The sequence below is a fragment of the Pagrus pagrus genome (assembly GCF_965226575.1).
Source record: "Pagrus pagrus genome assembly, chromosome: 11".
NCBI classification, from domain to species: domain Eukaryota; kingdom Metazoa; phylum Chordata; class Actinopteri; order Spariformes; family Sparidae; genus Pagrus; species Pagrus pagrus.
The window spans coordinates 8,249,294-8,265,811 of record NC_140195.1 but is presented as its reverse complement, the minus strand read 5'-3'; the positions used below and the strand labels follow the sequence as shown (position 1 = coordinate 8,265,811).

At 42.5% G+C, this 16,518-nt stretch overlaps 1 protein-coding gene across 2 annotated transcripts in view; it reads left to right on the top strand.

Moving 5' to 3' along the window:
* Positions 1-277: 277 nt before the first annotated feature.
* The window catches only part of scube3 (signal peptide, CUB domain, EGF-like 3), an 86,850-nt gene continuing 70,609 nt past the window's right edge, over positions 278-16,518 (top strand). The window contains exon 1 of one of the 2 annotated variants that reach the window (XM_084365665.1): positions 278-728. In XM_084365665.1, the coding sequence (XP_084221791.1) occupies positions 629-728 (100 nt within the window). In that variant the 5' untranslated portion in view covers positions 278-628. The remainder of the gene's footprint in view (positions 729-16,518) is intronic. The other variant, XM_084365666.1, reaches the window with a different exon arrangement.

Sequence of the window (16,518 nt, the reverse complement as noted above, 5' to 3'; positions counted from 1 at the left end):
CACTCTTTCTTTTCCATCTATTTTCTTTCTTCTTTTTTTTTTGCGCAGGTGGCACCGGCCAGGTGACCGCACGCACGCACGGACGCACGTGGGTAGCCCCGGTCCACCCTTCAAGCTCAACCAGCACCTGTGTGTGTAAATTCCTGCAGAACTAAGGGAAAGAAAAAAAAAAAGAAAAAAAAAGGAAGCCGTGAGGGGGGCCAGTCAGAGAGAGAAGGAGCAGCAGAGGAGTCCGGAGCGTAGCGCGGACGCTTCTTTCCTCTCTCCTCCCCCTTCAGACCCCGCCGCGCTCCATCTCTCTCTCTCTCTCTCTCTCTCTCTCTCTCTCTCCCCTTTCTTAAATTGACATCGGTCTGGCTCGAAACATGATAACAGAAAAGCCTTCCACCGCTCCGCGTTGTCGGACCGTCCTCAACCCCGCTCACTTGAAACTCAAATAAGCCAGGCGCAAAGAGGGGAGAAAAAAAAGGGATCGCACAGTGTCCTATCAGCGGGTGCTCAGAGAGGAATAACAAGAGACCTTTATACCACACACACACACACACACACACACACCCTTGTAGCCTATGTGCTCCTGCGCATCGTAGATCTTAGAAAGTGCTCGTGTTGAACTACAGTGAAAGTTAACATGTATGTGCACGCTTTCATACGCGCAAGCCTTGGATTTGTAGGTTTCTGCCTGGTCGCCTTTGTCCAACAGTCAGCTTCAGGAAGTAAAACCACTCAAGGTAAGTTTTCACGCCAAAAATAGCTTCTTCTTCTTCTTCTTCTTCTTCTTCTTCTTCTTTCTCTTTTTTTCCTGCGTTTTATTGGTGATGGCTGGGGAAAGTGCTGGTGCCTAATTAATTGTGGAAACGCTGGTAATGATGACACTTGTCTGAATAAATTAGACTTGAATTTAATGTGTGTTTAAACAAGGAAAAAGCAGATTTTCTTAGAATGTGGAGGTAAAAGTGCAGTTTTTAGACACTTTGATGCAGCAATGACTCTCCCTGACTAATTTTGCAGCCGCTTAATTGCTTTTTTTTTGTCGTGTCAGTGTGCTCAGTTGCTTCTATTTATACAGACTTGAAGACAAGAAAAGGCTTAAATTAAGTTTCACTGAGAGTTTTTCGGTTGTGTTTGATCTTCAAACAGAATGAGCAGTGTGAACAGTTATGTTTCATAGCTAATCCTGCAGGTAATTGTGATGAGACTACCAGGAGGTATTTGTCACAGTCCAGACAAGTATTTGACACCGGCCTGTAACACACACACACACACACACACATGGAGGGAGTCTCTCGTGTGTCAGACACTGCAGCTACAGTGCCGTCCTACCCAGCCGGCTGCCCTCTTGCTCTCTTGTCTTGTGAGAAATTATTCAGACCAGAGAGGGGCAGCCTGAATCGAAAACTCCGGCACCTTACAGGAACATGAAAGACTCGGGAGTTACACGCTCAATTTTCCCCTCTCCTCCAGGTTTTCATCACTTAATTTTCCCACAATACACATGCCAAGCCAGGGCTGCCAGAAGTATTTGCATGCAAAGACACATCATGGTTTCTGTGTGAGTGTTGATTGTGGTCGGTGATGTTTCGCACACACAAAAAGACATCTCTCGGGCGGTCGACAAGGCAAAAAGAGAAAGGGGGTGGGTGACTATTTTGCATCCTGGGTGGTCTGCCCCCACTTGTGGGAAAACTCAATATTTACATTTTGCAATTAGAACTACTTTTTTCTCACTTTATTTTCCACAACATCGATTACACACTTCCTTGTAGCGTGGAATGCTGCTGTATGAGTGTCGGTCTGTAATGGCATGCACCTGTTTGTTGGTGACCGAGTGAAATGCCGTGCACGACCACCTGATCGGCTTCTCCTCTGGTTCGTGTTTGTCAGTGCGAGGCAAGCAGCTCTGCAGTGACACATTATCCATGTTTGGCTCTGAAGTTATTTGTGAGCATATTTTGTGCCTAACTGAAAATAAATATTGTGTTTGATGTCGGTGGCAACTCTGTGACGCTGGCAAGTATGCACGCTGGGAACAATTTTGAAAGCCGGAGAATCAGAGAGATGAACAATAGCTCCAAAAATGCACAATTTGTCAGCTCAATATTTATTCAACGCAGATGTTGCAGACAAGTCTTTGTCTTTCATCAGTCAGGCTAATCATGGGACTGTGTTTCAGGCATCAGTCGTTACTCCAGGAAGAAAAAAAGAGCGAAAGAGCAGAGGAATGAGGGAGGGAAGAGTTGAGGATGTGGTGGAGAGAATGACAAAGAAGGGAAAAATGAGACAGGAGAGATTAAGGGTGCTGAGACAGACGGACAGTGAGACAGGAGGTTTCTTAGTGAGCGAGCAGCAAGGAGGAAAAGGAAAGAGGAGAGACACAGACGTCATGGCAAATCACTTTTCCCTCGAACAGAGTCAGGAGCTCTTCGTTAATGCGGCAGCACCAAGGCAACGGTTGGTGTGGGGCTGACATGCTGCTGTGGCTGGCTATGTTGGTGTAACCTCTGCTCCGGGGCCTGGGGGTCTAAAGACGCAGGGCTGCCTTAGCGGGGAGGAAGGCCAGATCCAGGCCCGGACACACTGTGGGAACCGAGCAGCCTTGGCAATATGAGGCCCAAGTGACGGGGAGGCTTACCTAGAGATGCTGCCCAAGTCTCCGCTATGAGCGAGATGGAAAGGAAGAAGAAATCACCCTCCACCACCACCACCACCACCACCACCCACCCCCAACACTCACTCACCCCTTTCCTTTTTTCTTTTTTTCACCCAACTCTTGCTTTGTTTGCTTTGTCCTCGCTTCCTTTCCTTTGCACTTAATGAAGTAGCCGTGCTTTTTCTCTGTCAGCCACAAGCAACGACTGCATCACACCCACAGTGTCAGAAAGCTCGCTGTCAGCCCCTGTGCTATTTATATTTGTTGCAAACAAATAAGTTGTGCACAGCTATCCTCTGTCCCCTTCGCCACTTTCTCCAGTCCTGTCCGGCCCACTTTTGTTACTTGATAGACGGCTGGACATGTTGCAGGTCTGTGTAAGCATGGAAGTGTCAGCGTATGCTCTTGTGTAATTGGGACAGTGAGAGAGTGTATGGGCTGTGTCTGTGGTAATTCAGACGGTTCTTTGAAACTGTTTGTGAAGCCACATAAAAGAACCATTTAAATGGGGCTTTTATTTCTGCCGATCCCTTTGGCCTTGAACTTCTCTGAATGTTTTCTGTTTAGCACGAAGAAGGAGTGAGGGAACAAAAGGACAGACAGACGGACAGACAGACAGAAATTGTGGCACTATTTCTATGAATGAGCACGGCCAGTCATCTCACTTCAACATTTGACACCACTTTGGTGTTCTTCATTCTCGTTTCTCAGTCATTGTGTTTTCTGCGTTGCTTCTGAGTCCTGAGTAGCTCCTGCAGTGGTGTTGGTTTGTTACACTTATCCCCTAAGAGACTGGATGCGCCTTAAAACAAGTAGATGCAAAAGTCCCTATTTGTCTGCCAAGGTACTGGAGCACAATTTTTGGCAAAGTCATTTTTAACAGCTGGCGTGTGGAAGATGTATTCAGGTCAGCTGGGAAAAAAGACTTCTTCTGCCCGTGTGCCTTTGAGAAGTTAAGGACATTACAAAGCAGGACACTGACGTTTTGATCACTTATTGACCAAAGTGACAGGTAGAACTGGGCGATATGGCCTGAAAATAATACAGCAACATTTTGAGGCTGTATCACGATACTTGATCTGCTCGTTCTCACTCTCAACATGGCAAATATGACAGCCTGGTCAGTGACACTACTCTCCTAGGTTTGACGCAGTAGGTACCCCTCTTGTATCGCTTCTTGAAGCGCCCCTCTAGCACAGTAGGGTAAAGAGCGTGAGTAATCTGAGTTGGGGTTTGGTTGGATGGGTGATACAACCCTGGACTTTCCTTCCAGGGGTTATATCACGTTTGTGATCAAGAATCAAGAGTGATGTGTTTTTTAGTTATGTTACATAAGAAAGTTAACTTCAGTAAACAAAATTACTCACATTACGTAACTTGATTTATGTCTCTTACGTCACTTCCGTTACAGAAGTTACGTCTCGGATAGTAGTTATTTCAACCCAAAGTATGATCTCCTAAACTTAACCAAGCAGTTGTATTTGGTAAGTTGGGAGTGAGAAGGTGTTGTACATGATACGTGTCTCAATATTTTGAAATCTGTCCAGAAGCACTTCATAAATGCTCGACAGGAGTAGCACAATATTTTTGACCACATACCTTCATATGGCTATTGCAACAGTATTGTATGGATGACTATTGGTACTTTCGCAAAATATTAACACAGCAAGACTTTTTCATATATAACCATCAGTAATGTTGATATATTGACTAAGTGGGTCAACTAAGTTTGGCCAATCCAAAAAACAAGATGATATGTAGTGTCATATCACAATGACAATGTAGTATCCATACATGCCCAGCTCTAGAGACATGTCACCCCTTTAATTTCAACATTACTTTTTCGCTATTTCTCCCTTCAGACTGGACATAAAACCCACTAACACCCACTAACATCTGGCTTTTGTCTTCAGTGGTAAAGGGCTCAGTCAGCATCCATACCAAGATCAAATGTCTCTGCTGCGCTCACGGGTGTTTATCGGCTCCAGCTCTGATCAGCAGTGATGGAAACATGACACAGACGCAGACACACAGACACTCAGATGAACTGAGATGAATTAATTTTTGCGCATTGAAGTTTGAGACGTTGGTGGTAAACAGTTTTCGATCCGTCTCCATTCAAAAAGTGCTTGATCATCATTCAGTTGCTGTAAGTAAAACAGACAAAAAAGTTACCACTAACAATGTCGCTAGCTGCCACGCTGCTTTCTATTGTTTCCTGGTTTTTAGGCACTTTCATGGCATCCAATGTGACAGACAGTGGAGGGTTTACCCAAAACCCCGTGAAAGCAGTTGAGCTCCTAACCTGTAAATGCCTTTTTGCGCCAAACAAAAAGCACTCCGTGGTGAAGATAAGAGCCGAGTTTGTCTCAGTCTGTCTTTTTCTCTCTCTGCAAGATGGTTGCAGCGTCAGATAAGTTGTGTTCTCATTATGATCAGAGTCTCTGAGGCAGGTTGAGCCTCGGGGTAGCCCTCGGTCACCCGCTGATGAGTGGGTGGAGGGGATCAATCCAGCTTCACTTTACCACTCAGCAGACACTCTCAGAAAGCATGTGCCTGACAAGTGGTGCTCCAATACCACTGTACATGTTGTTACAGAGCAGCCGAGAGACTAGAGAGATTATTATCTTGGCATTACTTGAGTGGTGAAAACGCTTGATAACAATACTGTCCAAGAGCATAGCGGTATGAATCACGAAAACGCCTTTGATCTGCGGGTGTGTTGTGAGGACGACTGAATGTGTATGACTGCGATGAGTGATTTGAGACGGGATATTAATGATTGCACTTAGCAGGCAGAAGTGCTTTCACTTCCCAAAACGAGGCGCCATTAAACTGTATATAGCGAATCCTTTAAAAACCGGGAACAGTTCAGGTTTATTGTGCCTATTTTATCCTACCTAGTGAGCCCCTAGTGAGTCCAAGCTGCAGCTTGATACAAACATTTTTAGTTTAGTTTTAGGGCAGCAGCCTCATACAGACTGAGTACCCTGTTTACAGGCACATGTTAAGTCGAAGCTGTCTGGCACAAGCAGTGACCCAAGGCGATTCAGTGGGCCTTCGTTCTGGACAGTTGCTCACTTTCATCCTGACCGCTGGAATGTAAAACCAAGACATTTTCCTCTCTGCAACAGAGTGTCAAAGATTCTGGCCCTAAGAAATCTGACTTCCTCGCTCGCAAGTGCCCTTTCCAAGTGATTATCATTTTATCAATCTATTTCCCCTGGTAATTTCCTTTTCTGTAATGAGCTTCATATTTGCTAGAGTGCCTTACTCTGAGAAATAGGTTATCATTGCAAGGTGCAGGATAAAGTTTTACTGCTCCATTTCTATTCAGGAGAAAAATAATTCATCAGCGTCACCTAAAGGGGTTACCTGCATTCATTTAAAGAAATAGTTTGGGAAATTCGCTGATTCACTTTCATGTGGGGAGACAGATGAGAAGATCAATGCCACTCTAGTGCCTGTGTGTTAAATTTGAAACTTAGCTTAGCACAAATAGTGGAAAAGGGGAAACAGCTGGCCTAGCTTTGTCAAATCTTTACAAAATCCACCTACCAGCAGCTGGGCGTGGCCTTAAGTTTCAAACTATGACTCTCTACTCCACCCTCAAGCGTCAGTCTTGCACTTAAAGGGCTCCATGCACAAGTTAGCAATAATACATACGCAACACTTGGTTAGACATTCAAATAAAGCTTGTCGACAGCGATTTCACATACCATGACATAATATGAATGAATGAATAAATGCAAATCTAATGTGTTATTAACATGAAACTGTTGTGGTTTGGTAGGGTTTGGGCACAAAAACTACATGGTTAGGTTTAGGCAGAAAACATTACTTGGTTAGTTTTAGGCACCAAAACTACTTGTTTGGTGTAGGCAGAAGAAACTACTTTGTTAGGTTTAGGCACTGACATTGTTCATCAAACTTAAAAGCTTAGGGCCACTGACCAGGCTTCTGTATTTGATGCATTGGAGGCGAGAATGGGCTGTCATTTGTTTAATCTCCCCGTTATGTGTTTGACCCCCAACATGTAATGATGTAGTGAGTTAACTGGTGAACTTTAGAGATGCTGGTAGGTAGATTTTGTAACCTTTCAACAGAGCTGTTTACCCATTTCCAGTCTTGATGCTATGCCCAAGCTAAGCTAACCGGTTGCTGGCCGTAGTGTCCTATTTAACTGACAGATATGAGAGTGGTATTAATCTTCTCATCTAATTCTCAAAAAGCAATTTGTGTATTTCCCAAATTTCCAAATTCTTATAAAGACTCCTGGAAAATGCGATGTATCAGTGAGTGTAGAGAATGATCATCATTTCTGTTTCTCCTTCATTTTACATCCAATTATATTTGTTTAACAGCTGCTTCATTACCTGCAAGTTTATACCGAATTTGAACCATTGCTCTGTTTTACACATTTTGTATGCAATACAAATGTTAGGTCACAGCCAAACAAAACTAACCTGTGCACTCTGCAGATTCCCTGTCGCTCCCCAGAGGGACCCATCAGCTGTTGAGATCCCTCTGCCACGGTACCTATTCTGCCTTCCTCAAGCAGAAAATCACTTTATCAGCAGCTAGCGAGGCCCTTGTGACCACAATTTGTCACCTCATTTAGGATGGTTGCAGGGCTGACAAAGCTGTAGGTTTCATGTGCGACAGAGGAAGTGGAAAAAAAATGTTGTTTAAATCACCCTAAACTTTTTCCTGAGAACACCAGGACAACTGCTCTGTATGCAACATCAGTGTCGAGCCCTCACACTCAGGAGAAAGGAGCGCAGAGCTTGTTTGGAGCTTGTTTATTTATCAAGGCTTTAATCTGAACAATATGTTCCAAATGAGGCCCGTGATGCTTCTCTCAACTGTGGCATTGTGGTTAAAATTAGAAAACTCTCTCCTGCTCCCATCTCTCTTCCCCTCTCACCCTGTCAGTGGCCTTTGTTCTCTGTGCAGATGCAGCACTGTGCTGACAACATCCCTGTTGGTTTCGGGGGAGGATGGAGTCAGTGTTGACGGCACTCTGACCCCCCAGTCTTAAACTCACCTCTAGAGCCCCCTTTCACAAGTGCTGATGGCTCGCCGAGGAACCTCAGTGCCGTCCCTCAGCCAGCTGCAGCAGCTCTTAGATCATTAATCCTCTAACCCCCCACCACAGAGCCCACATTTGTTATTCTGTTCCATTGCTCACTGATTGGGGATACAGTGACTCTGAAGAAGATATCAGTGGGACTGTCATCTCACCCTCTGTATTTTCTTCTTCCATGGCTGACGCTACACCGTCCTTCCTCCTCTTTACCCTCTTCCCCGCTCCCTCCTGTGACCTCTCGGCTGAATAATGGGGCTGCGTCTCTCTTTGAGAGTTTTGGGAGGGGGGTCAGCGAGGGACGTCATTAGGCTGGTCTGCGGTGGTCAGCGTTGTCAGAAGGGGGTTGGGGGTCAGAGAGAGCCTTGTTTACAGACTGTGTGTGTTTACATTCCTGATGGTGAGCGCCAGCTTTAGAGACTGCTGGAAGTGAAAGGAAATGCTCTTATTCTGCTTAGTAATGGAAAAATCCAACCCAATACATCAAGGAATCCAGATGAAAAAAGCCAAGTTATTTATTTGGTGGGTTATGGCCAATGCATTCTGGGTAGAAAGAGGGATGACTTCACTGATGAATTTGAGACTTCCTCAATGGACAGAGGCATGGGAAAAACCATATGACCCTCTGCAGTATTTAATCACCCGCGGTGAACCCCATATATATATTTACTGCAGACTGTAATAGCTTATACATCAAGTAGTGGTTGTGCTCTTTTGTTCTAAATCATTACACCATCCACCATGCAGGCATTTAGGGCTGCAACTAAGGATTATTTTCAATAAACATGAATCTAGTGATTATTTTCTCTATTAACTGTCTATAAATCAACAAATGGCAAAGAAATGCCAATCACAAGTTCCCAGAGGCCTCTGTAACATCCAAAAATGTCTTGTTTTACTTGGCCAACAGTCCAAAACACAAATATATTTAGTTTACCATCATAAAAGACTAATAAAGCGAGAAAATATTCAAATTTGATTAGCTAGAGACAGAGAATTTGGGCATTTTTTTTACCTTCTCATCAAAATGATTGCAGCTCATTTCCTGTTGATCAACCAATCAATTAATCAAATAATCATTTCAGCTCTACAGGCATTCTGTCCTTTTAGCATTGTTTTGTGCAACGATCACAGCAGTATGCTGTATATAGTTGACATGTGGGTTATGCACAAGTTTAAACTGGTTACTTCCATTGGCCAGGTGTACAAAACCAAATTGTATGGCCAAATGAACAGAAAAGCTATTTATGAAGTTATTTCTTCAGTGTGAAAATTTAATTTCAAATTTAATAGAATCCACATAATTACAAGCGCTTCCTTGCGATGAACAGACAGTGACATGCTGTGCATCAGCTAGTGGCTCAGGTGAGTGGGTGTCTGTTGGTGGATAATGGGGAGTAAGAAACATTTGCATGAGCCTTTACACCTGGTTTAAATAATACATAATGTCCACACAATTACAGTTTTATAATTATAACAAACTATTTAGAGGTGCCAGACATGACGTGGTGCTGCAGGGTTTAATTACAGGGTACACTTTGAATTTTTTTCTATAATTCAGGGATTCAGGGAGAGCAGAATGACCGACAAACTGAGGCATTAATATGGAAGAAATCACTGGAAGTGCTGCAATCCCTGTCATTTGCCAGGTTGTAATGACAGCACAACATTTATTGTTGCTTTCAATTATAATAATAATCATCATCATAATCATTGAGGCATCAAATTAGAACTGAAATGAAAACAAAAAGTCAAAAGTCAATTGACAGAAAATTCAACTATCAAAGTCGACTATTAAATTGTAATTTTTCAAAGTTAAAATGACGAACGCATGCTTTTCAAATGTGGGGAACTGGTGGTTTTTGGTCACACTTAAACAAAATACATTAGACAGGCTCTATCTATCTGTCTGTCTAGTTGGCTAGATTATTACAGATCCAACATTGTCATTACAACTTCCATTGTTAGGGCTACAACTAACAGTTATTTTTATTATTGATTAATCTGTGTTTTAGTCTATGAATTGTCAAAAAGAAAACTGTGAAAAATGCTCAACAGAGTTTCCCACAGCCCAAAGTGATGTCTTAAAATTGCTTCTTTTGTTCAACCAACAGTCCAAAACCCAAAGGCTCTTCATTTATGATCATAAATGATAAAGTAAAGCTGCAAACATTTAATTAGTTTTAATGTCTGATTGGTTAACTGAATGCTGTTTCAGTGGCAAATATTTCAGAAGAACTGCCAGAAAAAGAAAAAGTTTTGCCCTTACATTTGCACTTCTTCAGAACCTTATATTTTCTTCCCTGGTGTCCCCTCACACAGTCTGATTGAAGTACAGTAGTAGCAGTAATGAGGGGGCCATTAAACACTCGATATGCCTGCATGAGTGAAATGTTTACATAAAGTGATTGTGCTGTCTCGCAGCATTTAAATGAAGCCCATATCCAGTCAGTTCCAGCCGGCTGCACTTCACATTTCTGAGCCTTTAGTAGTTAATGCCTGCTTCACAGCTTACACAGAGAACCATTCACTTTATACCTCAGTTTGACAGGAAACAACTAAAAATATCACACTTGTGCTGTAATTGCTGTGTTGCCATCTTTATAGTCGGTACTGTATCTGCTTAAAGTAACCACCAATGAATGTAATTGCTGTGTGCAGAGGGGAGAGTGTCATGTCAGTTAGCTCTGGTTGTATAAATATAAGGTATACAGCTGGACTAAGTGCCACCCTTCCCGTATATAAAATATGCTGCATGAGGCCAAGAAGTCATTAACAGTGGAGGACACATGCCAAGAAGGGTGAAAAATCCCTTGAAAGGTACAAATGAATTTCTTGTCACTTCGGCCCCTAATGGGAAACGGTCACAAGTTATGCTCAATTATTGAGCACAGTATGCATTAGACCCACAACACTAAGAGTGTGTCATGTCAGCCCGTCTCTCTGCGCGCTGGTAGTATTACTCCATGATTCACTTAATTACTGTAATAAGTGTTTTTCTTCTGGAGGTGGTCCGGAGGTCTGTGAGTCATAGTCTATTAAGGCCACACATGCAAAGCGAAAGGCACAGCACCAGATGCTCGGTCTCTGATCAAAATCACAGGGAATGTCCATTATTTATTCACAGAGTTTGAGGCTGAGAAATGTTTTATGAATGACGCCAGGTGAGTCGAGTTGCTCTTTACTCTGCGGTCTCAAGGCTCATCATTGTCACTGTCAGTTTTGTTGGAAAGCACACACTGTAAAATGCTCACGCAGGCACCAACAGCTTGAAACAGTAGATACAAAGATCGTGTATGTGTTGGTTTGAGTTAGCCGAAACTGTTGTAATGACAACACCCAAAATACGCGTCCATTATTTATCGGTGTTTGCGAATGACAGAGGCAGACATTTGTAGAATAAAACATTAATGCGGCACGTTTTTATTCAGGACTGAAGAAGCTGAGCAAAATGTGTTTACAAAACAACGTAGAAGATTACAGCATCTCTGTTTCCACAGTTTGCTCCTGTAATGTTTGTTCTACTGAAAATTAAACGGGTGCATAATAAATAGATTAGATAAGCCTGTCGCTGTTGTGGATTTCACCCATTTAGTGTTGTTCCTTAGAGGTGACTGAGGTGATGAAACAGTCAGCCTTTGTTGCTGCTATAGTTCTTTGTCAGTATCTGGGCCCTTAAATTCAACATTATTGTCTTCTAATATTTTATTTTAATGTGAATTACATTTTTATTTTAAACCAAAGAGGTACTCCAGCCAAACATTACTGTAGTTCTGCTCACAAGAAACATTAAAGATGAATGATCAAAAAACAGCAATTGCAGCAGAGGTCAAGATATTCTAACTTTTAGCAGCTGGTATGGGTCACACTTCAAACCACAAAATCCAACTTTTCCCATAACTTGAAAGCATCTTTCATTTGATTACATCATCAAACTTTTGGAAACTGAATACAGGACAGTATAAAACTATAAAAAAGAGTTAAAGGCCGAGTAGTGCTGAGTAGTAAGCTGAAACTTGACAGTAAACTTGATGAAAGACATAGAAAAGTGTTTCTCTTTAAGCTTGTTAACATGATGTCGCCCTCCCTAAACTCAGCTTGCATGTTCCTCTTCATTTTCCCTTCACTCCAGGTTACTCTGAGGCTTCATGGTTGGTGGACATAAGCAGGGAGGGACCGGGGTTTTTTGAAGCTGTGATCACAGTTTCTGAAAGCACAGGATCAGTCAGTGGTCATGATTCCTAAACATTTAGAGTGTGTGAAGGATGAGTGTAAATATCCCGAATGGAAGCAGTTGATATTTTTATTCACAACTTTTTAGAGGCTCGCTGGACAGCCAACAGAGTGTCCCTTCATTAGCTGAAGGGGATCTAGGCGAGAGGGGGGGGAGGGATGCTAAATTTTGTGTTAATGTTGACGTCTGCATTTCATCAAAACCATTTTTTGTTTTTTTTTTCTGCTGGGAGGTTGGTCCGTCTGCTGCCCTGCACAACTCGAAAAACCCACGACATTTTCACAGTGTGCTGTGATATTGTTGCAACGACCAGCCATAGTTCCTGTCCTCTCCACAACCTCGGCTACCGCCAGATTCAAGACGAGACACACCGCATAACATTCATATGTAGCATATGTAGCACTGTTTGCTAATTTTATTGTGTTAATGTGGTTGTACACATGTTACGTATTAAAAGAACGACTCAAGCACACTTTAGGGATTATGGTAGTATGTTCATTATTGGTATAAATGTGTTGCTGATTTTGTTAATTGTGACTTGTTGAGTTTAAGAGATATAAATTGTAATTGCTGACAACAAAGTCTGTGGATTATCTTGAGTAACCGGGTCCTGTTGGTTGGACAAAAGAAACTTATTTGAAGACGCCTCTTTGGCCTCTAGGAGGTTATGTTTTCAATCGTTTCTCCAGTTGTTGGTTGATTTGATTACCGGCAGGATTACACAAAAACTACTGAACGGATGTCCATAAAACTTGGATGGACGATGGGTCTTGGTCCAGAATAGACCTCGTTAACCTTTGGTGCAATCTGGATGAAGGGACTTTATCTCACTTTCATTTTTTTTTTCATTGATCGTGATGAAAAAAATCAGGCATATTTAGGTGGCTGGTATCTATGAGTGTAATTAAAGGGGAATGTTGGGCCGTGGCGGAGGTATGCGCTCTATTTGTCGGACATTTTATCGACTAAACAATTTTTCATAAAAATAATAAGCAGATTTATCGAACGTTAAGATAATCGTCAGTTGCATTATGTGGGTCGATTACAGTGAATAGAAGGAAGACGTTTAACTGTGTTTTTGTACAGTACAGCCATCCAGACTCTCTGCTGCTCTGCAGTAATTATCCTGACCTTAACCCCATCCTGCTCAACCACAACCCTAAGTATAGTGTAAGTGCGGTTCTAAGATGGATAATTACAATACATGTTCCTTTGTAATTACACACAGTATGACAAACACTGTGATCCCAAGAACACCTTTTTATGGAATTGAACCCAGCACCCTTCCTCCTCTGCCACAAGGAGCTCATGAAAATGAAGGATTTCATCTGAAAATGCTTTTGTCAACAAAGTTTGTTTTGTCTCTAATGTGAGACCTTGCACCAAATCATTCTGTCAGGAAAACACAGCTGAATACTGAGCCGCTCTCGTTGACTGAATGCATTTCTTGGTCCATACTTTTGGACTTTTATTTTGAAGTCCTCTGCTGGCAGCGTGAGTAAAGCTACACCTATGGGTGTCCCAGCCCCACTCAAGTCTATTTCTGTATCTGAAGGAAAGGTGATGGGTTGGAGGGGGGCAGGTTTGGGGCAAAGCAAACAGCGAGGGTCTCAGCACTCAAAGTAAACATTACCCTATGTTTGAACTACACACCTTCGGCTCTACAGTTCTCCCACACACTCGCGCTCTCCCCTCTGAGTCTTATTCCTGCTAACACCCCCTCCAGCCGGCCTGGCTAAATACCCTGCTTATCCCAGAACCGTCCCATAAATCAGAGAGGAAAAGCACCTCTGACAAGGTCTCACCTCCACGGCCAGCAGCCCTTAGCCGGCAGCTCTGACTTACATATAGGGACTACTTGGGAATAAATGGACTAATAGCTTTTCAGAGTAACTTTCTTAATAACCACCTCTGAGGATTTGAGAATGTTTCATCCCCCAAACTCAATGCAATCAGAATAAATCCCTTTTATATGCCCACCTAGCCCTCCTACCTCCGCCCTCCAAAAATGAAAAGTCTGGTTTTCAGAATCAAGAGCATGAGGTGATGCATTTAGGGATTTAGAAGTTTTTAAACAGTTTTAGAGTTTATTGAGCATGCAATAAAGCATGAAGCGAACCAGTGCAAGTCGAGAGAGAACATGCTTCCTTATGGTACGACTTGTTTTCATCCAACAAAATCATTGAATTCAATCTTCTGAGAATGTCAGTGGGTTCAAACGCAGACTCAAGCTATTTGTGGCTTTAATATGCTCAAAGTGCATAAACCAGAGGAGATCTACAACAGCAGCAATATTCAAAATGACACACTCCCCCAGAGGAAACTGCTTAAACATCTGAGTGTTGCCCAACATCTCTTTCTTCTTTGCTTTTGTTGTTCTGACTTTGTTTATTCATCCTTGTCTCAAAGCGGCGGCTTCACCCTCAGCTGCCTTAACTTGTTCCTAACAACTGTGATTCCTCAACACAAAAGAATGAAAGAAACTCTCAATGAAAAACACAATCTTTTCATCTTGGGCATGAGTCAATTACCAAGGCAGTGTTTCTGAACACGCTGCATGCCTTTTTTTTTTTTGTCCTCAAGTGTTCAGAGGATCGTCCTCTGGACTGAAGGGAGGGATGTATTGACTCTGACATGTTTATTTCCATGGCAAAGACATGTTGTGTTTCCAGCAAGACCAGCACATTGAGCTCTTGTTGTTCATGTGTCTGTTGGAGTACTCCCAGCAACTTTTATGGGTGGGTTTTTTAAACAGTGCTTTGATGAAGATGGACTATTGTTGGTTTGTGGGCCAGGATTTCATGATTTGTATGCATTTCATTTTGTGAAGCTCACACCAAAGGCAATAGGAATGTGGGATGGGCCATTTGACATTAGCGTTCGATCATCACAATTTACTTTTGCTTTTGTGAAACAGTATTATATCAGTATTATATCACGTTATTACTAAAATAAAAGCGATAATCCACTCAGACATGATTCTGTCTCAACGTTGTTCCAGCATGCTACAACAGACGGCAGCCACATTGGCTGTGGGACACGTTAACGCTAAGTTCAACAGGTTAACCTGCAGAATAAACAATAACCTACGGCGGTCTTAAAACGTACAGCTTCGAAGCTTGAACTGTAACGATCCATCCTTAAACTTGGGTTTTGAAGCATGTCCTGCTTTATATGTTGCTGGCCCTCGCTGAGAAAGCAGTCTGAAGTATAATAGTTAGTGCACATAAAGCCTGTATGAGTTTCCAGATGTTGTGGGGACATTTACGACAGGGTCTTCACTTCATCGGATGGTGGGAGTAGATGAAGACGTTTGTGTTGGTTACTGCAGCGGCTGAGAAATTTTTTCTTTTTTCTTTGTTTTTACCGTCCACATGTTTGCGTTATCGAAGTTGGCATTAGCGAGGAAAAGTAGTAGTTATCGGATGTAACTCCAGTTCTATGAGTACATGTTCAGCCGCCTAGCTGCCATTGTAAAGCACATTATTTTAAATAGGCTAGAACACTCATATCACTTATGACTTGTAAAATCCACGGCGTGGCCAAGCCTGACTCCGGTGACGGTGACGAAACCAGTATATCGCCCACCTTCTCACATGATTTTTTGTTATTAGCTGCTGCTCTAACTGTACTTGTTATGAGTAATATCTGCACAAGGATGTAGTTGTAGTGCAGATTTGCCAAGCTTTAAAGATGTGAGGACGACGAGGGAGCAGCTTCTGTACAGTCTGTTACATAATTTCACCGCTTTACCTGGTTTTACCAAGCATAGAGGCTGTTTTGTTTGTTTAAGACCCTAAACGCATAGCAAGCTGCTCTCTGTCATCAAATTAAATTGCGATGAAGTTATTATGTATCAAAACACAGCGGTTACATACCAGAGATACTTACAGCAATATCTAGTGCTGCTCATTTTTACTCAACAATGGCCTGGAGCAATAACAGCATCAGACATAGTTGTGCTGAAAAAAGATATATAATTGGCAGGTTTTTTTTTGCACTTTTTGTATATATGTGTTTTAATTTCTTCCCTCTGGAGAATATCACACTTTATATAACCTCAGCTGGTGTGTTACGCTGTCAATCTTTGAATCCTAATTGCAGTTTCCGACTTCAGGCATGTTTTCAAAAGTGTGTTTGAGAGCCTGAGACTGTGTGTTCAAGTGAAAGAGTGAGAGTCGACAACTTTCGCAGACGTGAAAGATAAAGTGAACCGATGCTCCGAACGGCAACATTAATAACATGAAGAAAAGAGGTGTTCTTTGAGTTTCTGTCATAATGAATATTAATTGCTACAGAGACTTGGCACCAAGGTACCTGACAGTAAGATAGATATTTTGTTGTGATTAATGCCTCATCTATTGAAAAACACTTCCTCACTCGGCCTCTCCTGCTCTTATCCTGTCTGTAAGGAGAAAGGACCCTGGCTGCTCCTCAGGAGAATTCATATTGTTCTCACATAATATAAATCAATACAGGGCTCGGGGAGCTCCTGCATCACTAAATGGCTTTGTGGAAACTTAGCGAGAGAGGGGCCATAACTGTCCCAGG